The 1932-nt window shown below is 41.5% G+C and overlaps 1 protein-coding gene across 1 annotated transcript in view; it reads left to right on the plus strand.

The window, feature by feature from the left end:
- The first annotated feature begins 210 nt into the window (after nucleotides 1-210).
- The window catches only part of LOC112512960, an 8180-nt gene continuing 6458 nt past the window's right edge, over nucleotides 211-1932 (plus strand). Inside the window, exons 1-2 of the mRNA XM_025119086.1 lie at nucleotides 211-234; nucleotides 316-1857. Of these exons, the coding sequence (XP_024974854.1) occupies nucleotides 211-234; nucleotides 316-1857 (1566 nt within the window). The remainder of the gene's footprint in view (nucleotides 235-315; nucleotides 1858-1932) is intronic.

The raw sequence follows: 1932 nt of genomic DNA on the forward strand, positions 1-1932 counted from the left end.
TTATTTTTGGTGGAAATCTATAACATATATCATGTATTTGCTTGGAGATTGTTTTATGGAAAATCTTTTAGATAAATAGTTTCTTTTTATTAAGAATTAGCGTAACCGATGTTACAATTATGGTATCAGAGCCACGGTTTAAGCGATCTGAATATCAGAAATGGTATTTAGACTTAAACCTAGGCATTGAGATCGTATAGTAACTAGGCAATGATTTATACGGGATACGGACCTGTAGGAGAGACCTAAGTTGGGTTGGGACCAAGGGTAGGAATGTGTTTAACATAGATGTATTGTTTTCTCAGCAAAATGTAGGAGCATGATAAGCAAAGTCAAACACAAAATGTTGGGGAAAACAACCCCACACTGAATATAAATGCTCCAGAAGGTGCCAAGAACGATGAAAATCCCACTTTGTCCCCTCGTACAGAACGACTATTGAAACTTTTGGATGATCGATTGATTACGGCTCTGGAACGACAGCGTCAAGAAATGGAGCGACGCTTTGAGGAAGAACGTAATCAAAACAATCCCATGGAACCTGGTAATCGTGGTAAGCATTCAAACGAAGTCAGAGATGCACTGAAACCTAAGTCCTACCGGGTTTCATTTAAAACTTTCAGAAGCTGTGGTGCTATAGAATATGCGGGGCAATCAGATCCCGAAATGGCAATGCAATGGATCCAGAACACGGAAAAGGTGTTCCGAATTACCGAGGTACTGGATAGCGATAAAGTAAAATATGCATCTGTGATGCTCATAGAGCAAGCCCTGGTGTGGTGGAATGTCACGTATGAGTCTTTAGACGCAACGACACGTAATAGTTTGACGTGGGACAAATTTCAGAAAAAGTTCTTTGAACAATATTGCCCTGTTGACCTACAAAGGCGTCTTGAAAAGGAGTTTTTGGATCTGAAGCAAGGTAAGATGACTATACTTGATTATGAAACTGAATTCAACAAGAAGGCACGATTCGCACAACGATTCTTGAGCTCCGAACAGGATAAGATCGAACATTTTATTGGAGGACTACAGAAGGAGATTCGAAGTTTTGTGATAAGTCGTGATGGTTCCAGTTTTAGCAAAATAGTCGAATACGCTCGGCGTTGTGAGTATGAACTATCCATTCCTGATGAAAATGAACCCATGTCAAAACGCCTACGAACTGAGAGGATGATGTCTACCCCAACACAGCGGTTCTCTCGATTTTCCAATCAGAGGAGAATTCAATCTCAGAGTACCCCACGTGTATCCTCTCAGGCATTTAGCCTTCAGTCGAGCACACCAAGAGACTGTCGGAGGTGCGGAATGACACACCAAGGCCGGTGTGATACGGATAGATCTGTCATTAAATGCTTTTGTTGCGGTGAAGCGGGTCATGTTAGGATGAATTGTCCCCAGAGAGATCTTTCATGCTTTTCCCGCGGAGTGTTAGGGCATCATATTAAAGATTGTCCCCGTATAGAAAAAGATGAAAGCAAAGCCTCGGCACAACAACCAACGAGAGTGGGTACTTCAACCCAAAAGAAGGAGGTGCCCAGGGCACGAGCCAGGGCTTTTCAAATCACAGCAGAGGAGGCAATGAAGGAACCAAACGTCATAACAGGTATTTTCCTTCTCAATGATAGACCTGCATGTATTTTATTTGACGCGGGAGCTACGAATTCTTGTGTGTCACTTTATTATACTCAGTACCTCGATTATGTGCCAATCATGCTTGAAAAACCTTTTAATGTCGATATTGCGAACGAAGTAACACTCGTAGCTGATAAAGTTTATAAAGACTATAAATTAGACTTAGATGACCATGACTTCACGGTCGATTTGATTCCGATGGATATTCATAACTTTGATGTGGTAATTGATATGGATTGGTTGACGAAGAAACGAGCAGAAATCATTTGCTCACGGCGAATGATACAAATTCCGATG

The sequence above is a fragment of the Cynara cardunculus genome (assembly GCF_001531365.2).
Source record: "Cynara cardunculus var. scolymus isolate 2C chromosome LG 5, CcrdV1, whole genome shotgun sequence".
NCBI classification, from domain to species: domain Eukaryota; kingdom Viridiplantae; phylum Streptophyta; class Magnoliopsida; order Asterales; family Asteraceae; genus Cynara; species Cynara cardunculus.